We start from the raw sequence: 17,780 nt of genomic DNA, 5'->3' as shown, positions 1-17,780 counted from the left end.
ATAATACAGAATTGTGATCTCACTCAAACATATGGAAGTTAAGCATGGGCCCTGTTGGAAAGACACAGATCAAGAGTGAGAGCAGTGGAAATGAGTTATTTATGAAGTGCATCTGGAGTTACATAAGTAGTTAAAGAGACAAGAGAAAGTGAAAGTGCATTGTGGTGTTGATTTGGCTGTGATTGAAATTGTTTAGAGAAATATTGTACATGGAGATAGCCTGGCAATGTGGAGAGGATAGAGTTTGAGAGACTGACTAGAAGAGTGTACAGTATGTTAGTTAGGTGGAAGGAGAGAGGGATGGGGAGACCAAAGATGTGATGAGCTAGAGTAGAGACAGGGGAGGAGTTGAGTTGGAGGAAGGGCAGTCTAATGGCAGAAGACAGAACGATGTGAAAGCAGTTTGGTGTGGCAAACCCGTATGGGATTTATGGTATGGGGGTAAAGTGTCTGACTGCAGGTAAATTGATAAACTCTGATCTTTACCTTAGACCAATTGCTATCTATCTATAGCCCGACGCCCTAATCCTGCAAAGGGTGGCCGCAGACAAAATGCCTCCAAGTTGCTCTGTCACCCACCATTTGCCTACCCTCCCTCCAACTCACTCTCCCCTCTCTCATATACCTCTCAACTCCATCCCTCCACCTCATCCTCAGTCTTCCCCTCCCTCTCCCTCCCTCCACCTCACCTGCATACTCCCTCTTAGTCAGTCTTCCATTCTCCATTCTCTCCACATGTCCAAACCACCTCAGTGTATTTCTCCTAATCTTCTCAACCACATCCACATCCATCCCATGACGTTCCTTCACTTCTTCATTTGTCAACCTGTCCCTCCATGTCACTCCACATGCTCCTCTCAAGTAACTCATTTGCACTGCTCTCACTCTTGTTCCCCTCTAGCCAATTGCACTCATAATTAATCACTTAATCCTTTCCTGTCCCTTTACCCTTGCACAAATTTTGGTCAGAGTTGGATCAGAGTTGTCTGACTTGACCTTGCTTGACCTATGATCTTTTTTGGCCAAACATTATTTGTTAAAAAGAAAAAAAAAAAAATCGTCCACAGTCATTTCAGTGTACAGGACACATTGCTAGATGTGTTATAGTAGTTAACCACAGATGGGTTCATTCTTCCAAGATAGACTTTGACCAGTGTTGTGTTAGTAATAGTCACCGTAGGCTACTGCTTTGTGGCATTGATATACATGTGTGGTGATGAATTTGCTTCTTTTGAGTATGATGTAGGTTTTATTGGCATTCAAATCAGGGCGAACAGACAGCAAGTATTCAAGTGAGATGGGGGAGCGGCTGCGTACTGCATTAGACCGTGAAGGCATTTCCAGGGTGCTAGAGGCATTGCGTGCTTCACCATCTGGTCTGGACTCCAGTCTTGCACGCACCATTGCATTTGGTGCAGCGTACCATCATGCTGGTTAGTTCATGTCTGTACTTACTCTTTTGTGTATCAGAATACACACTAATGTTGCTTAGTAAAACTGTAGAGAGTTTAAATATTGTTCAGTGTATATGTGTTGCAGTTTCATAAGGCTTTCATATTGATCACCCACACTCAGTCCATAGTGTTTCACCAAAATGTACATTCTGTTTTTTCTTTATCATTCTGAATTCCAAATGTGTTTGATTTCTGTCAAACCAGACTTGTAGCATCTGACTTTATGCACATATATTTATGTATTTTCAGTTTCCTAATACACTAGGTAACTGGTACTAACATGTAATTGTAATTGAAGTCCTCAGTTTGTTGTGACTTGTTTATTTTCTTCATCCAGTCTTTTCTGCCCTTCAGAAATATCTGTATTTGGACCTGAGGCTAGCTTATGGAGTCCTGACTTTAAATTTAGGGTTAGAGTGGTTAACTGCTCATCCCAAAAAACGCCATCCACTCCTCAAATTTATGTCTTTATGGGCCACGTATGGTAGGAACATATTAACTCATTAGACTAGCTTATGTCTTTAATTCATGCATAATGATATATACATTGACTCCAGTGAATCTGCTGAAAGGTACAGTATGAGAAGCCTGTTTGAGGAACTAGTTGGAGTGAAGGCCATCTGTGGCTTCTGTCCCCAAGAAGTGATTGAAGACTTTTTGAACATGTAATGTCATTCATCTGTCCTCAGATGTATGGGACTGTGGTAACCTAGCCTCAGACCACTAGCTACACCTTAAAAGGGGTAAAGAAGGATTGGTTGTTGAAGTTTTCTGTTGGAAGGAGCCCATTCTTTCGAGACATGTGTTATGTTCCACAAGATAAAGTTAACTTGTCATTTCCTTGTTCATAATCTGGATTAATCAGATGGCTGGGACTATTATAATTGCAACACAGAGTTGTTGTTGTTAAACTACATTGTGTATATGGTATAAAGTTCTCAGCCATGTTCTTAACATAATCCAGAGTTACTTAAAAATACCTCTTTTGGCAGTGTGTCTAGTTTGATGTTCCCAAAATGTTCATGGCATACTTCATTCATGTTCTTATATTTCATCATTATCTCAACTCATTTCACTACCTAGAGATGGGGTGGGGCAGGATCTGGAAACATGGAATGAAAAAGTACAAAAGTGGGGGAACTACTAAGCATGGCCAGCCAAGTGAGCTAGACACCCAGTGAGTCATTATTCAGACCCCAGAATCCTGGCTTTACCTCACCGACATAACCATTAACCTTTTTTTTTTTTTCCCCGTGCCAGAGAAGAACAATTAGTTTGACTGTCTACCTCTTCCTCAGGCCTAACTCTAGATGAGCGTGACATAGTTGAGGGAGGATTCCGAGCGGGGTCACTGCGCGTACTGGTTGCCACATCAACCCTTTGCTCTGGGGTCAACCTGCCAGCACGCAGAGTCATCATTAGGTCAGCGAGTGTTGCAAGATCATGTTGTGTAGGGGACAGACAGGTCTAACAAATGCACTTGGTTCAGTGTACTGGGGTTTGCTTTTTTTTTTTCTTTTTCTTTCTTTTTTCCAGACACGAGTAAAATTAACATTCTGGTATCCAGTGGTAGATATGAGAATAATTGCTTTAAGTATTTTCATGATCATACATACTATACTACATTCAGATTTTGCATATGATTGTGTTGAAGGATTTAGAGCAAGAAAATTATATATGAGTGCATTATTTATCTCATTGTCACAGCACTGTGAGTTTGGGTTAAAACAGGTATCTTATGATTGATACATATTCCAGCCTTGTGCACTGCTTTTGGTAAAATGTTTGAAATCTTGTTAACTCATTATACAGTATAATAAATAGAAGCTAAGCACCTACTTTCTAGTATGGTACTTATTTCTGTTAAAAGTGCAGTGGATTGTATCATAAATTAAGTTTGACAGAATGAAAATAAAAGTGTTTATAGATACAGGGCCATTCGTGGAGAGGCAGACAGAGGAAGAGATGGTGTGAGGTGTTGCTTGCTGACATCAGATCTAGAGGTATTAATAAACAGATCGTGCACAAGAGAGGAAGGTGGAATGCTATCAGGTGCACCCATCTGATCCATGCCACATGGAAAACAAAAAGTAATGAAGATATAATGATTTTCCTCCCCAGCAGTACTGTGGACGTGTGTGACACTTTAGTGCAGATGACACAGACCATCTTACTTGATCTGCTCAGAAAGTATCTGACCTTCAGCTCTAAAAAAAAATGGGTAGCTAACCTGTTGAGCTAGGATCCTCAGAGTAGGCCCCTTCTGATTTGACATGTAGCCCAGCATTCTTTCCACTGCCTGAAACATTTTCCAAAGTCAGTTTTCGGTATCTCCTGCAGGTGCTTTGCCACATTCTTCGTGATCTTTTCTCTTGTCTCAGATCAGGAACTCTTCAGCAGAGTTTTGGACCTGGGGAATAACCGAAAGTCACACGAAGCCATGTCTGCTGAGTAGGGAGCCTGCCGGACCTGCGGGATGTTGTGCCTGGCCAAAAATTCCTGAATCAGTTGAGAAGAATGGGCAGGGATATTGTCATGGTGCAGTTTCCAACTTTCTGCTTTCCAAAGGTGTGGTCTCTTCTGATGAACTGCATCATGAAAATGATGGATAATGTTGAGGTAGTAATGTCTGTTGACAGTCTGACATGGTGCATATTTGTGATGCACAACAGTACACTACTGTCGTTGAAAAATAATGGCAGGATGTGAGTGCATTTCACCTGGCTGTGGACCTGTCATGCTTTTTTTTTTTGGCCGAGGCGACCCTGCATACATCCACTGGGACGGCTGTGCTTTGGTTTCTGGGTCGTACTTGTATACCCAAGTCTCATCTCCTGTGTTGACAGTCTTCAGAAAGCCTGGATCGCGATGTGCATGCTCCCTCATGCCTTGAGCAACGTTCATCCATTAGAAGAGACCATGACGAATGCAGTGGAGTATGGTACCTGCAGGACATACCGAAAACTGACTTTGAAAAATGTTTCAGGCAAAGGAATGCTGGGCTTCATGTATCAAGGCAGAAGGGGACTATTTTGAAGTGATTAGTATCCCAGCTCAACAGGTTAGCTATTTATTTTTTGAGCCTAGGGTTGGGTACTTTTCGAGCAGATCTTGTACACCTACTACAGAATTCTGTGATAGTTATCGGTCCAGCACCAGACTGGAGATATACTGTAGAATGATCAAGAGGTGCACTTTGCAGTAGAGAATCTACAAAGTCCTCAAAGCTGTGGACAAATTAATTGTTTTCAGTATTCCTTTTTCCTGGTGATGCCTTCCATCCAAGCTGGGTTTACCAAAACTCAGACTGTTTGTAGAAGTTCAGTACAGTGAAGATTAAAGAATAGTTGCAGTATGGGTCAGGTATCCCTTTACAAATTAGCAAATCCTGGATGTTGCTGTATTTCAATGCCCATAAACATGATTAAATGGTTCTGGCCTCCAGGGCCAGATGAGCTGTTTTCTTCCTTCATTCAATGGGGACCTCTCTGTGAAAGGGAGGTTACCCGTCCCTTTAACCACCACTGGGATTTTCGTCAAGGCTGGGAAGACATGTCTTAAGTAAAAAATGGCCGAGGTTAGGATGTTTACCACTCGTACCGGTATGCAGTAGCTACTGTGATTTTTGAAGTGCTGACATGTCATTAGATACCATGAAAAAGGATATTTTTGTTTTTATGGCATGTGGTGTTTGCCACAAGGGTGTGGGAAGTAATTTCATCTTGTAGCTACTGCATTTGTGATAAAGGGGTGCTTTAGATATGTCGTGGTATCTGAGGTAGACTGCAAGATAATGCTGATTTCATGTGTGTGTTGTGTCGAGGAGAACAGCTGGAGATTGTCAGGCGTGATAATATTGATCTTGCTGGTGAGTTTCTTGAGCATGTGGAAGAGTTTTGTTACTGGGGAGACATGTTATTTGCTGGAGATGGGGCTGTAGCGAGCACTGTGGCTAGAGTGAGGGGTGATTGGATGAAGTTCAGGGAGCTGCTGCCTCTCCTGACATTGAGAGGGCTCTCCCTCCGTGCTAAGGGATCTTTGTGTGTGGCATATGTTAGGAGCATAATGCTGTATGGTGGTGAGGCCTGGGTAGTAAAGGAAGAGGATATATGCAGGCTCAAACAAACAGAAATGGCAGTGATTTGGTGGATGTGCATTGCATCCTTGAATGCTAAGCCTAGGGGGGGAGGACTGGGTTTAGTATTGAAGAGTTAAGAGGAAGGATGGGACTGGGGTGTACTGGTGTTGTGATGAGGAGAGGTAGATTGAGATGGTTTGAGCATATAGAGAGGATGGGGTATGGCAGTTAGGTGCGGAAAGTGAGAAGTGCGAATGTTAGGGGTAGGGTTGCAAGAGGCTGACTGAAAAAGACCAAGGACGAGGTCATAAAGTATGTCCTCAGGGATAAGGGACTGAAGAGGGAAGCTGCCAGAGATGCAGCAACATGGAGAGCTACCATTAGATGACCGCTGCCAGTGCATGCAAGCAGGTTGGAGCCTTTATAAACGAACGAACGAACGATCTCATGTTTCGTGATCTCCCTAGCATCAAATTTTGTATGTCTGAGATGATCCTTCCTGACCTGTACAATGTTTCCATAGTTGTCACAAGCTAGTAACCAGTCTCTCTAGCAAGTTATTTATCATTCATTTTAAGGAAAACAGTGAGATATTAGCATTGCAAAGACAGTGCCTTTCATATTTGACGTGTGCATTTTTCATATACATACAGTGCTCGTCAGAAGTATGGGGCGCCCTGCGTCCCTCCTGAGAAACAAACCTTTCAACATTGAAAAAACATATAAATAATGCATTTTCTTTACCTTTAGTGCTTCGTAGGGTAGCCTTTACGTTTCTTCACGGACCTGAGACGTCTTGGAAGTGAAAGGGCGAGGCTCCTGAGGTGCTGGAGGGGTATTTTGTCCCAGGAGTCACGAATGGCGGCTTCCAGCTTAGGCAGAGAGCTCACGTCCTTCCCTTGGAGACTCTTCTTTACGAGGTACCAGAGGTTTTCAATCGGGTTGAGGTCTGGGCTATTTCCTGGCCAGTCTGTCATGAATGATACCTCGCAGTCACGAAGCCAATTGGTGACCGATTTGGCCTTGTGAGCAGGTGCACCGTCCTGCTGAAACACTCGTGCACCTGTTAGCTCGAAGGAGTCTGGTAAATTTTTTTTTTTTTTTTTTTTTTATGTGTCCGACTCTGGGCATAGGCTTCACAGCCTGCTATCAAGGCCCAGCAGTCCTCCTACATACCATACACCTCTACATGTCACCACTTCGGCGCTAACACCCACCGTCCATATTGAATACATGCTAGGGCTGTCTCATACAGGACTGGTGTATTGGTATTAGCGGGGGTATTTTTACGACATGTCGGCGGGTCTTCTGGTAGATCAGTAAAGCCTGATTTAATGAAATTCAAATCCTTAAACTGTTCCCTGCCCCAGCCGGGATTCGAACCTGGGTCCATTAGGACTACAGGCCACCTCTCTACCGATTGAGCCACCGCCTCCCCACAGAAGCTCCAGGTAAACATCCTGATTCACTCTGAGGTTCTTGGGAAGTACAACAAGCTTCCCCAAACCCTTCCCTGAAAAACAACCCCATACCATGAGTGAATCAGGATGTTTAACTGTGCTTTCTACATACCGTGGGTCAAGTGGGTCACTACCTTTGCATGCTCCTCTGTTACAGGTAACACTAAACGTTGCCTCATCAGACCACAACACTGACAACCATTGCTCCTCACCCCAATTTAGATATTTATTAGCAAAGGCAAGCCTACGAATTCTCTGGCTGCTAGAGAGAAGAGGCTTTTTCACAGGCCTGTGACTTGTGTAACCAAGCTCATGCACCCTACGAGACACTGTTCTCACTGACACCTCACCAAACACTTCTGGGTTGCTCTCCTTAATTTTCCTTGCACTCACACAAGGATTAAACTCCACTGCACGTTTTAAAACATTAACAGACCTTGGGGAAGTTTTCCTAGGCCTACCAGACCTCGGTTTCTTTGTGGGAACTTCACCACTGTTTTCCTCCCGAAACCGCGCACACCAACGACGCACTGTCGATCGTCCCACACCAACCAATTCACTAATTTCCTTTGTCTGGTGGCCTGCCTCCTTTAGAGCAATGATCTGGGATATGATTTCACTCGATAGTTCACGGATAGGTGCCATAACAAAGTTTTGTCACTGCGGGACACTCGGTAAAAAATGGCGCAATTTGAGAGGGACACTCGGCGGAGTTCCTCTCTCTCAGGCAGCCCGTGGGCAACTGAGGCGGGAACCAACCAGCGCGTCAGAAGGCCTCAGGCTACCGTGACGTCATGCTCGGAGCTCAAACTTGTGGCTCAATTCTTACCCCCAAAAATGGGTGATTCTTTTTGGGCCATAAGTATTGCGCGCCCGGCGGACATCGCTGAATACTTCTGACGAGCACTGTATTGCTAACAGTTAATGCTTTAATAGGAATTAGCTTTTCCACAGTACACCTCACTTACCAGTACCTTCTCTTCTGACCAACTGTGCCCTACACATGGCTGCACTTGCCTTACTGTGGTAAAGAAATCACTGGAATTGATCTAATATTGGGTTCCTCTTCTTTAACATTGTATGGAAAAGAATATATTTTGCAGGCATTCTGCCTTTGTATCTTCTTTTCAGTATGAAAAATGAAACAGGTTTCTGTAGCCCACCTGTTTCGTTTGTTTTCGTTGTTGTTTTCGTTTTTAAAGGCTCCAACATGCTTGCATGCATCGGCCTTGGTCACCTAATGGCAGCTGTCCATGCTGCATGATCTATTGCAGCCTCCCTGTTCAGTCCCTTAACCCTGAGGTCACACTTAATGACCTCGTCCCATGTCTTTTTCGGTCTATCTCTCACAACCCCACCCCAATACTAACACTTCTCACCTTCCTTACCCAGTTATCATATCCCATCCTCTCCACATGCCCAAACCATCTTAATCTACCTCTCCTCATCACAACAACAATACACTCCAGTCCCATCCTACCTCTCAACTCTTCCATCGTAAACCCAGACCTTACACACAGGGATGCACCACACATCCACCTAATCATTGTCATTTCTGTACGTCTGAGCCTGCAAATATCCTCCTCCTTTACTGCCCAGGTATCACTATCATACAGCATAACACTCCTAACACATGCTGCATACAAAGATCCCTTAGCACATAGGGAGAGTCCTCTCAATATCAGGAGAGGCAAGAGCTCCCTGAACTTCATCCAACCACTTCTCACCCTAGCCACAGAGCTAGCTCCAGCCCCACCTCCAGCACACAACATGTCTCCCAAATAACAAAACTCTTCCACACACTCAAGAGATTCACCAGCAAGTTCAATCCTTTCACGCCTGACAATCTCCACCTGCTCTCCCCGGCACGCCGTACACATAAAATCAGCATTATCTCGCAATCTACCTCTGATACCACTACATCTCTTGTGCACCCATTTATCACAAACACTGCACAAGATGGAATTACTTCCCACACCCTTGTGGCAAACTGCACATGGCCACTCTCACTCATCTTTGACAGTACCGCCACTAACCTTAGATATCATCACTTTTGTTTTATCTGCATTTACTCTTAAGCCCTTGTGCCCCATACCATCTCTCCACTTCCTAAACCATTCCTCCGCCTCCTTTTTGTTCTCTGCAATCAACACCAAATCATCAGCATACAACATCTCCCACGGAAGTCCATTTCTAATGTCACGTGAGAGGGCTTCAAGTGTCATGATAAACAACACGGGACTCAAAACTGACCCCTGCTACACACCAACGTTCACGGGAAACTCATCACTCAAATCTCTGTTCACTCTTACCTGGGTGCGAGCTCCCACATACATAGCCATAACCACCCTAACCAGCCACTCCTCCAAGACAAGCTTTCTCATTGCCCAGTTCACCACCTCTCTTGGGACTCTGTCAAAGGCTTTTTCCAAATCAACAAAAACAAAATACAGATCCCTTTTCTTACCAATATATTTTTCCTGAAGCTGTTGAACAATGAATATGGCATCAGTGGTCCCCCTACCTGGCATAAACCCAAACTGCATCTCATCAATATTCACTCTTTGTGTAATCATACCTGCTAAAACTCTCTCCATTACCTTTATTATCTGATCTGAAAGCTTTATACCTCTATAATTTCCTCTTTCCAGGGCATCACCCTTCCCTTTATACACATTTACAATTACACTCTTCAGCCAATCATCTGGGACAACACACTCATAAATAATCATATTCATCAGGTCAGTGACTAACCTAACCCCTAAATCTCCTGAGGCCTTCAACATTTCGGCAGCCAGCCCAGACACACTTACTGCCTTCCCCACCTTCATCCTCCCTATTGCCTCACTCACAGTAGCAGCATCAATCAAAGGTCAAGGGCCGAACACTGGATATGCTGGCTCGAAGCCTTCCCTGTCCCAGTCAAACTCCTCATTCAACAACTGGCTATAATGCTCTCTCCATGCATCTTTAATATCCTCACTGTTCACCACTACCCTTCCTTCATCATTCTTCACACACTGCTCACCTATAATATCCCGATTATCCCTCTTCATCTGATTTGCCACCTTAAATATAATAATTATTGCAAATGCACTTATCTACGCAATATTTTTATTTTTTATTTCTTCACTTAGAGGCTAAGATACAAGTAAATGTGTGTGTATGGGATGAGTATTTTGGTGAGTGTGTCTTCCTGTCTCAGTTACCCTCCTTTGGGGGAAAAAACCTAGGTGTATTGAGGGATTTGAAAGAAGGTCACCCTAGCACCAATAATTATAATTTAGATTTCCACAAAGTATACTTCACAATAATAATGATAAAATGATATGTTACCCAGCAGAGGGCTGGGCTTAAGTTTCAAGAGCCCATCCTTGAAAAGCCTCTACCTTGGCACCCTTTGGAAGAAAATTTGCCTTGACTTTGTGGTTTTCAAAAAACCTTAGCCTTCAGTCTGCAAGTATGGCTTCAGCCCCATGTCTGGTGCTGAACATAGGCATGGAACAAAAAAAAGGAATGTCAGGTAGGTTGATAATATAGTTGAGTGCAGTGCAGCCTGTTAGTACTGTCCAGTGGCAGTGGGAGCAGATTGTGGCCCAGGCCATATGACTGAGGCATTATTGGCACGTTATCATACTTTTATTGTCAGTGGAGGGGGAGAGAGCTGCATTAGTGGTGTCTCATAACATCCTTAACTGCTTGAAGTGTTGAGAGGGATGCAAGTGTGATGTGTACAGGTTGAAGGTGAATCCCTTTTCTTTAGTGCCTGTGTTAGAGTTTTCCATGGATATCCACATCATTAATTGCACAGTATTGATGGCTAATCACAGTGGTGTGTCAGCAGAAAATTTGGCTTGGTACACTGAAAATAAGAAGTAGGCTGTGGTGATCCCAGCACTAGTGTCTGGTAAAAATTGCACTTTCCGGCTGGGAATTTCCTAATGTGGTATGTAGTAGCCTCTGGCTGGGAATTTCCTAATTTGGATGTGGTAGCCTCTGGCAGGGAATTTGCTAATGTGGTACATAGCAGCTTGTGGTAGGTGGGGGCGCTCGCCATTCACTCACTCAGTGTCCTGCTTTGGGTGTCTGTCCTTTCCACTCTTCCATCCTTCCTCTTCTGTCCTTCTTTCCTTCTTTCTTCTGCCTACGGGAGACTTTACACTCCCCCTTCTGTCTTTCTTTCCTTCATTCTTTCCTCATCCTTCTGCCTATGGGTGACTTTGCACTGAATGACAAGGCAAATGGTTTCCTGTACACCAGGAAACCATTTACTATGCTGGGTGGTAACCATATAACCAGATTATGACACCTGGTGGTTTAGTGGGTCATTAATGCGCTCCAGTTGGATTGAGCCAGTGAACGTTTATATCCAAGGGGTGGTTGGGGTTTATTGCTGAAGTAATACCACTCAGGGATGAGTGAGGCTGGCCATTCTCATCTTAAATGTCAGGACCAATTTGCCTAGCCCCGGGCTCCTACGCTCTTCATGGGGCAACACAGAATTAAATGATGATGATGATGATACTGAATCATATCCACATAATAACCAGTCATGGAGCATCCCAAGACGAATGAGTCAGCATTACGACCAGTCCATGAGTTTAAGCTACTGTTTCATTCGGTTGACAGGTCTCCCTTTCATTTTTCATGTACAGGTACGGTAATCTTCTCTTTTCTTAACCCTTAGGCGCCGGTTCACGTCATGTGATGTGTGGTCGGCAGATGACAGTTCACGTCATGTGACGTTTTCGTTTTTCCCGGGCATGTTTGAACTTCCTAGCATGCCATACTGACTCAGAGTATTGTCACGGCCCGTCTTGTGCGCAGGGTGATGCTGGCTGGCAGTGGTATGGGGCAGGGCTGGGGGTGTGGGAGAGGTGGGAGGGTGGCCGAGCCGTGAGGAGAGAAGCGTGGTGGAGGTGGAGGGTGGTGGGAGGCCCGCATAGGGAGAATGTGGCCTTGAAAGCTGGGAACTGAGACTAAGTATGCGCTTTTGATGTGTTTTTTGTCATTTGTGATTGATCTGTACATAATGGAAAAAGATATTTTTGAGAAACTCAGAATTCCAAAAAATAGCCCGGTTTTGGGATGTGGATAGGTTAATCCACCCCCACCTCCTAGGGGTTAACCAAACTGCCCTGATATGTCACCTGTTATTTTGGGGTCAAATCTGAGAACTAAAATATTGCCTCATCTTCCTTCTGCAAGAAATGGTGTACATCACTTAATTCCCATTATTCATAGTGCTGTCATGTCCAGCTTGGTTTGCTGTTGTTTTGTGATGTAATGTGCAGCTGTCTATACATCTGTAAAAATCGTGTAGCCAAAATTGTGCCCAAGTTACCGCACTGTGCTTTGGCAAGAATTGGAATCAGACGAAGAACACCTGCCTCTTTACCCTTGCCTGTCTTGAGCTAAAGATGTATTTCTGTTAATGCTTGACTTTTGTCACATAATAAATATAACTCCTGCTGCATCCAGTACAATGAATAGCCTGAGAGCCATTGCTGAGGTGCTGTGCAGCTTCATAGCCCTAGGCTGTACCTTTTTAGTCTACACTTTCACAATAGGAGCCAGGGATTTATACCGGTAAGTGAACTTCACCCTGGAAATCCTGTCTGTAACTGCTGCAGCATTCTTCTGGTGCCATAGTAATAATGGAGGTGGGGCAGGGAGATTGCATAATCAAACTTTTTTTTTTTTTTTTCACCTGCAGGTAGTTTTGGAGACATATGACCAGTATTGTAATCTAGAGGTCCATTCCACTCCTTGCCTCCCTATGTTTCCCTTGTTGATTAATTGCTGGTGCATTGCACATACAGTGACTAAAATGGAATGCCAGTGGTTGTTCCTACTGTGTTCTTTCCAAAAAATTTATAACAAAATTTACAGCTCAGCTTTAGGAAAAATATAATATTTTTCTTTAATGCTTCTTAGTACCGTAGAGGAAAAACAACATTCCATTCAACTTACTATGGTTGAGGTAATCAGCCTGTTCCATACTGGGGCTAAAGTGAAGGTTGTTTGTTCTAAACTGAAGAGAGATTCCCATGTTGAGCCCATAACTGCATGTTAGAGAAAAACTGTTCCATATTTAAGTAGATTGTATTGTTCTGATTCATCCAAAAATATACAGGTACTATATTGAACTTTACAAATTTTGCTTTTTTGTTCTAGTGTCCTTTAAGCTGTAATTTGATAGATAGAAAATTTAGGTGTTTTTCTCCAGGTCACTATCGGCTGGAGGTGGTGGCTACCTGGACCCTCTCGCCTACAAGCAGATGGTTGGGCGAGCTGGCAGGAAGGGTGTAGACACGGAGGGTAGGCATCAGTTGGCATTCAGTTACGGGAAGATCAGTCCTAAGACTTGGTAATGTACAACTGGTAGGATGTACACCAGCGGTTCCTAAACTTAGCGGAAATTGTGGCACACCTTCTAGCTGTAAAATTTGTTGTGGTACACTTCTCATTCCACAGTGGATATTCTGGTACATAAGTGGCATGTATATCTGCAGCTAAAAATTGTTTCTACAGTAGGTTTGAGTGTAGTTTTTATTTGATATCAAGTAAGAAAGAAGCACACATAACAGTGTTTATACTGGTACTGTATTGTCTGTCCAATTCTAACAGTTTCATGTAGTTTGTAAACAGCGCAGTATTTTGAAATGGAGCAAAATTTGCTAAGCAGAGTTACCCAGATATTGTGTTGAAAGTGCCAGTTGTATTTGTGAATTACCTTTAGAATATTTAATTGCTCGATAAAACTAAGTCTGAAGACGCAGGCCACTTCACCTTTGTACCTGGTAGAATACTACATTTCATATATATGATGCATTTTATTTGCAGATTTTAGAGTTAACATAATGTACAGTAGCCATATGATGATGACCACACCCTGCAGGTGAAAGCATTGTGGTGTGTAATAATGAGAGTGAAGTCAAGCGTGCCCGGAGCCTCCTGAACCAACACACACTTCCACCCATCACCTCCTGCCTCCACACCCACACTTCACTCTCAGCCAGCATGAAGAGAGCCATACTGGAGGTACAGTTCTTTTGTTGCATTTTTTTTATTTTCTGAGGTAATGAACACAAGTTATTGGACATAGCTACAAATCCATTGTATGAGGTACTACCCAAAAGTTCCAGTAATTTGAACAGAGGGAGCCAACCGTTTGCAGTTTTGCCTTGTGCCGCTAGGAGGAGTCAGCAGCACCCCTTGTGCGACAGTGTGGCCCCGGCTGTGTCTGTGAGCGGATGAGTTTTTGAGCTACGCTTTCTATTGTAACGTGGTGTGTGGGTGGTTTGGTGGTTTTGCAATGGCAGACCAGTGGTGCAGCAATGTCATGCTGATGTTGATCGTTTTCCTTGATATCCAAGGGATTGTTCACAAGGAATTTGTCCTACCCAGTCAATCTGTCAGCAGAAAGTTTTACCGAGAAGTTTTGCAGTGTCTGAGGGAGAACATCCGCCGCAAACGTCCAGAACAGTGGAGGAACAAGGACTGGGTCCTGCGTCATGACAACGCCCCTGCCCACACATCAGTTGTTGTCTGGCAGTTCCTGACTTCCACAAACATGGTAGGCATTCCCCACCCACCCTATTCGCCTGACCTTGCCCCCTGCGACTTTTTCCTGTTTCCCAAGCTGAAATTACGGCTGAAAGGGCGTCGATTTGACACAATTGAGGAGACAAAGACAGAATCGCAGGAGGTGCTCAAGACTATCACACCTGAAGCCATCCAGGGATGCATGGACTCACGAAAAAAACACTGGGACCACTGTATACATGCCCAAGGGGACTACTTCGAAGGAAACAGTGAGAGCTAGGAGATAAAGTAACTTATTTTTCTACATTAATCAAATTACTAGAACTTTTGGGTAGCACCTCATATTTGTGAAGCTATGGGAACTGAGAGACAGTGCAGCTTCTGCAGAAACGATTGTTAATTTATTGGAAAATATGATAGCATGAACATGCTCATTGCCATTATTGTGTGATGCAATCAGTGTGCCACACTGCAGTACAGCAGTATTAGCAGTAGTTGCAATTCCAGGCTCATCTAGACTTGAATCTGCTGGACTGCAGGCTGATGTTGCCCTTTTCCTTCAGTCCAGCATCCTCCTTTGGGGATAGGGAGGGGATTGATGGATGTTTATACAACAGAGCAGCTCCAACACACACACACACACACACACACACACACACACACACACACACACACACACACACACACACACACACACACACACACACACACACACACACACACACACACACACACACACACACACACACACACACACACACACACACACACACACACACACACACATTCTATTCTTATCAGCTTCTAATGTTTTTGCTAAGATTGGCATATACGTAAGTGGTAGGTGGTGGCGACCATCATCTACTCACTCGATGTAGTGTTGCCTACTTCTTCCTTCATCATTCTCTTTGTGTCTGCCCTCCTCTCTTCCTTCTTAGGTTGCATTATGGCGGAAGGAGGTTGCTCTTTGTTTACACTTGATACCGGAGAATTTGAGGGCCTTACCGACGAGGATAAGGGCGAAGGATGTGTTAAACTGAATCTAACAAGAGTTGCAGGAGTGGAGAAAATGGCAGAGGGGAATGTCCAGGAATTAAAGAAGATATGGTTAATTATCAGTGAGTTACAGGAACAGACCTTAGAACAAGATAAAGAGATTAAGGTTCTTCAGGACAAGTTGGATAACTTTTGTTCACGCAGTGCTAACCGAGAAAGGCAAGTTTTGGAATTAAAATTGAGTAATGAATCTGCCTCTAATGAAATAAAACAGCTTAAGAAAGAAAATAAGAGGTTGGAAGAAGAAAGGGACAGGATAAAGTAAACTAGATGAGCATGAATCAAAGCCAAGGATGCATGAGGAACATATTAAGGAAATCAAGGAGCAGCACATGGGGTACAAGAAAAACCAGGAGGAAGGAGATATAAATTTGAAGTAGATTATAGACCAACAGAGCAGGGAAAAGGTGGAAAAGGAAGTGGCTGGGATACTAAGCAGTAGAGAATCTTTAGTCAGGGATGTAGCAGACAAGAAAAAATGCGTGATAATTTCAGGACTAAAAGAAAAACGGATGACAGTAAAGTCAGAAAGAGAAAGAGAAGAACTGAATAAGGCAAAGGAGATAGTATCAGTAGTTATGGAGGGTAACAATGAAGCTCAAGAAGAGATTGGGGAAGTGTTTAGGGTGGGAAAGTATTAGGAGGGAGGGGCAAGGCCACTAAGTCTCAGGCAATAGTAAATGAAATTATAAACAGAACATGGAAATTATCAGAAAAGGAAGAAATGAAGAATGTTTGGATAAAGAGAGACGCAAATGAGGAAGAAAGAGCTAAGATAAAGGAGCTATTAAAGGAAGCCAAGGCAAAAAACGAACAGAGATCGGAGGAAGAGTAGACAGTGTTTTTTTTTGGAGAGTTATGGATCAGAAATTGAGGAAGTGGTACTGACGGAGAGAAGGAGAGAAGAGGAAATAAAGAACAGTGAAAAAAGTTGGAAAGTGGCATATACTGATGTTGATGGATTAATATCAGCAAGGTTAGAAATCAACGATTACTTGAGGGTTTACGAACCAGTTATCATGTGCTTTATAGAGACCAAGTTAAGAGAGGATATTGACATCTGTATGGGAGATGGCAAATACAAACTGTGGAGAAGAGACAGAAAAGGAAAAATGGGAGGAGGAGTGATGATAGCAGTGAAGAACAACAGCAGTGTGGAAAATGTGGAACTGGGAAAGGGTAAGGCTGAAGCGATAAATATGAAACTAGAAACCGGAGAGAATGGCATGAGAGACATCGCAGTGGTATACGTTCCCCCTAAAACAAGGGCATGGAAGGACAATGAATATCAGGAGATGTTGTCAGATATGGTTATCTATCTCAAGAAAGTGATTGAGAAAAGCAATAACATAATTATGATGGGGGATTTCAACTGTAGAGAGGTGAACTGGGAGGAATGGGACTCGGGAAGCAATGAAGATTCATGGGGCACTATCGTTTCGTTTCATTTTTAAAGGCTTCAACATGCTTGCGTGTGTCGGCCTTGATCACCTAATGGTGGCTTTCCACACTGCACAATCCATTACAGCCTCCCTGTTCAGTCCCTTAACCTTGAGGTCACACTTAATGACCTCGTCCCATGTCTTTCTCGGTCTGCCCCTCATAACCCCACCCCCAATATTAACACTTCTCACCTTCCTCACCCAATTATCATCCCCCATCCTCCCCACATGTCCAAACCATCTCAATCTACCTCTCCGCATCACAACACTATATTGTTAAATATTGCAATGAGTAATGTAATGACCCAATGGGTCAAAGAGGAGACTAGATTCAGAGGAGACGACGTGCCAGCAAGATTAAATTTACTACTAACTAAAGAACCTGATGTAGTTGAAAATTTAAAATATCAGTGTCCTATAGGAAAAAGTGAACATGTGGTCATTGAGTTCCAGATGATAAAAGGGAACGTGGTGCCAAGAGATGAGTTTTATAGACAGGGATGATACAACTAGGGGAAAGCAAACTTTACAGGATTGAGGAAATTTTTCGAAAATGTGGATTGGAGAAAATTCAGAGAAACGAGAGACGCAGAGGAAGTGGGATGTCTTTCTAGATCTCTGTAATTCGGGAGTGGAGAAACATGTTCCAAAAGTAAGTGGGAAAGAAAACAGGAAAAAGGATTGGTTTAACAGAAGGTGCATGATAGCAAAAAAAGAAAGGGACATGGCATGGAATGAATGG

General features: G+C 43.5%; 1 protein-coding gene across 1 annotated transcript in view; it reads left to right on the top strand.

Moving 5' to 3' along the window:
- Positions 1-17,780, top strand: part of PolQ (DNA polymerase theta) — a 290,206-nt gene that overhangs the window by 109,158 nt on the left and 163,268 nt on the right. The window contains exons 11-15 of the mRNA XM_080282250.1: positions 1,269-1,433; positions 2,753-2,884; positions 3,776-3,781; positions 13,239-13,313; positions 13,894-14,036. Coding sequence (XP_080138376.1) covers positions 1,269-1,433; positions 2,753-2,884; positions 3,776-3,781; positions 13,239-13,313; positions 13,894-14,036 — 521 coding nt within the window. The remainder of the gene's footprint in view (positions 1-1,268; positions 1,434-2,752; positions 2,885-3,775; positions 3,782-13,238; positions 13,314-13,893; positions 14,037-17,780) is intronic.

The sequence above is a fragment of the Coenobita brevimanus genome, chromosome 93 (assembly GCF_032717465.1).
Source record: "Coenobita brevimanus isolate Jiangsu-jjx chromosome 93, ASM3271746v2, whole genome shotgun sequence".
In the NCBI taxonomy this organism is placed as follows: domain Eukaryota; kingdom Metazoa; phylum Arthropoda; class Malacostraca; order Decapoda; family Coenobitidae; genus Coenobita; species Coenobita brevimanus.
Note: the sequence above shows the minus strand (reverse complement) of the source record. Positions and strands in the feature narration are given on the sequence as shown.